This window comes from Trichoderma citrinoviride, assembly GCF_003025115.1.
Source record: "Trichoderma citrinoviride strain TUCIM 6016 unplaced genomic scaffold BBK36scaffold_450, whole genome shotgun sequence".
NCBI classification, from domain to species: Eukaryota; Fungi; Ascomycota; class Sordariomycetes; order Hypocreales; family Hypocreaceae; genus Trichoderma; species Trichoderma citrinoviride.
The window spans coordinates 1-1,171 of record NW_020195158.1 but is presented as its reverse complement, the minus strand read 5'-3'; the positions used below and the strand labels follow the sequence as shown (position 1 = coordinate 1,171).

Here is a 1,171-nt window from a genome sequence, read left to right as displayed (position 1 = left end):
GGAAACGGTGCAGCTGTCCCGCGTGTCCGGGCATGCGGTAGTCGAGCTGTTATCGGCCGAGGTGCCAACGGCCACCTGGCACTGCCTGTCGCGAGAGGTGCACTGACCCGAAGCGCATCTGAGGCCGTCGCCGCTGCCGCACTCGTCGCCGTCGGACTTGTGCTGGTCGTCGGGACACTTGGCCGCGTCGCCGGGACACGTCTCCTGGACGTCGCACTCGCCAGTGCTGGGGCGGCACACCGTCGAAGAGGACGCGAACTGGCACTGGTCGTTGCAGCAGTCCTCGTTGGACGGGTCGCATACGGCATTGTTCTTGAACTTGCAGGTCTTGGCGTCGCAGCAGCTGTTGTTGCCGCAGCCCTCGGCGCCGCCGCAGTCGCACTGCTCGCCTTCTTCGACAATGCCGTTGCCGCACTGGCTGCCGGTGATGGTGGGCACGTTCTTGTTGTCCGTCAGGCAGTTCGACAGCGCTGCCGCCTTGAGGCTGGAGCAAATGTTGCCCACGCTGCAGGCGGAGAACTGGGTGATGCCGGTGCCCGTTGAAGGGTTCATTATGAATTTGCCCGCAGCATCGCAAGACTTGGCAGAGAGCGGGCAACAAGCCTGCGAAGATGGGTCGACGGGGCAAGTAGAGCTCGTGCAGTCGTGGACGGCGCCAAAGGTGTGTCCCGATTCGTGGGCAAACACCTGCCATTCCGTCGAGGTCCGCACAACGACGTTGGCGCCAGCGACGGTCTCGTTGTGACCTTGGCCGTCCGAGCTGGTTCCCGACCCCTGACGGCAGACCTGGCTCCTCCAGGCCAGGCCAACGGCGGCGTCTGTGGGACAGGTGGTCAGCAGACTCCAGTAGGCGTTGTTGTCGAGGGACCTGCCGCGCCAGGCGGAGAAGAGGTTGAGTCGATCGCTGATGGTGGTGTTGTCCGAACAGCCTACGTTCCAGGGCGTGGCGGCGGAGGGGGCGCCTGGGCACCCGCGATCGAGGACGGTCAAGTTTCTGATGCCCAGCGAGATCTTGAATGCACTCTCGTACACTTGGGAGGCTTGGTTCACCATGCCGATGACGTTCTTCCTAAGTGCCTCGGATGAGTTGAAGCCGTTCCAGTAGGTACAGTCGGTAGCAATGCCGACCAAGGCCACCTTTTTCGTCGTAGGGCATCCGGCCGTTTGCCCA

General features: G+C 63.5%; 1 protein-coding gene across 1 annotated transcript; it reads right to left on the bottom strand.

Annotated features, from left to right (window-relative positions):
* On the bottom strand, positions 1 to 1,171 carry BBK36DRAFT_1049008 (zincin; the record flags this gene model as incomplete). Its single annotated transcript, XM_024888900.1, has 1 exon — positions 1 to 1,171. A coding segment is annotated over one exon (1,171 nt), but the record flags the coding sequence as incomplete, so codon positions are not given.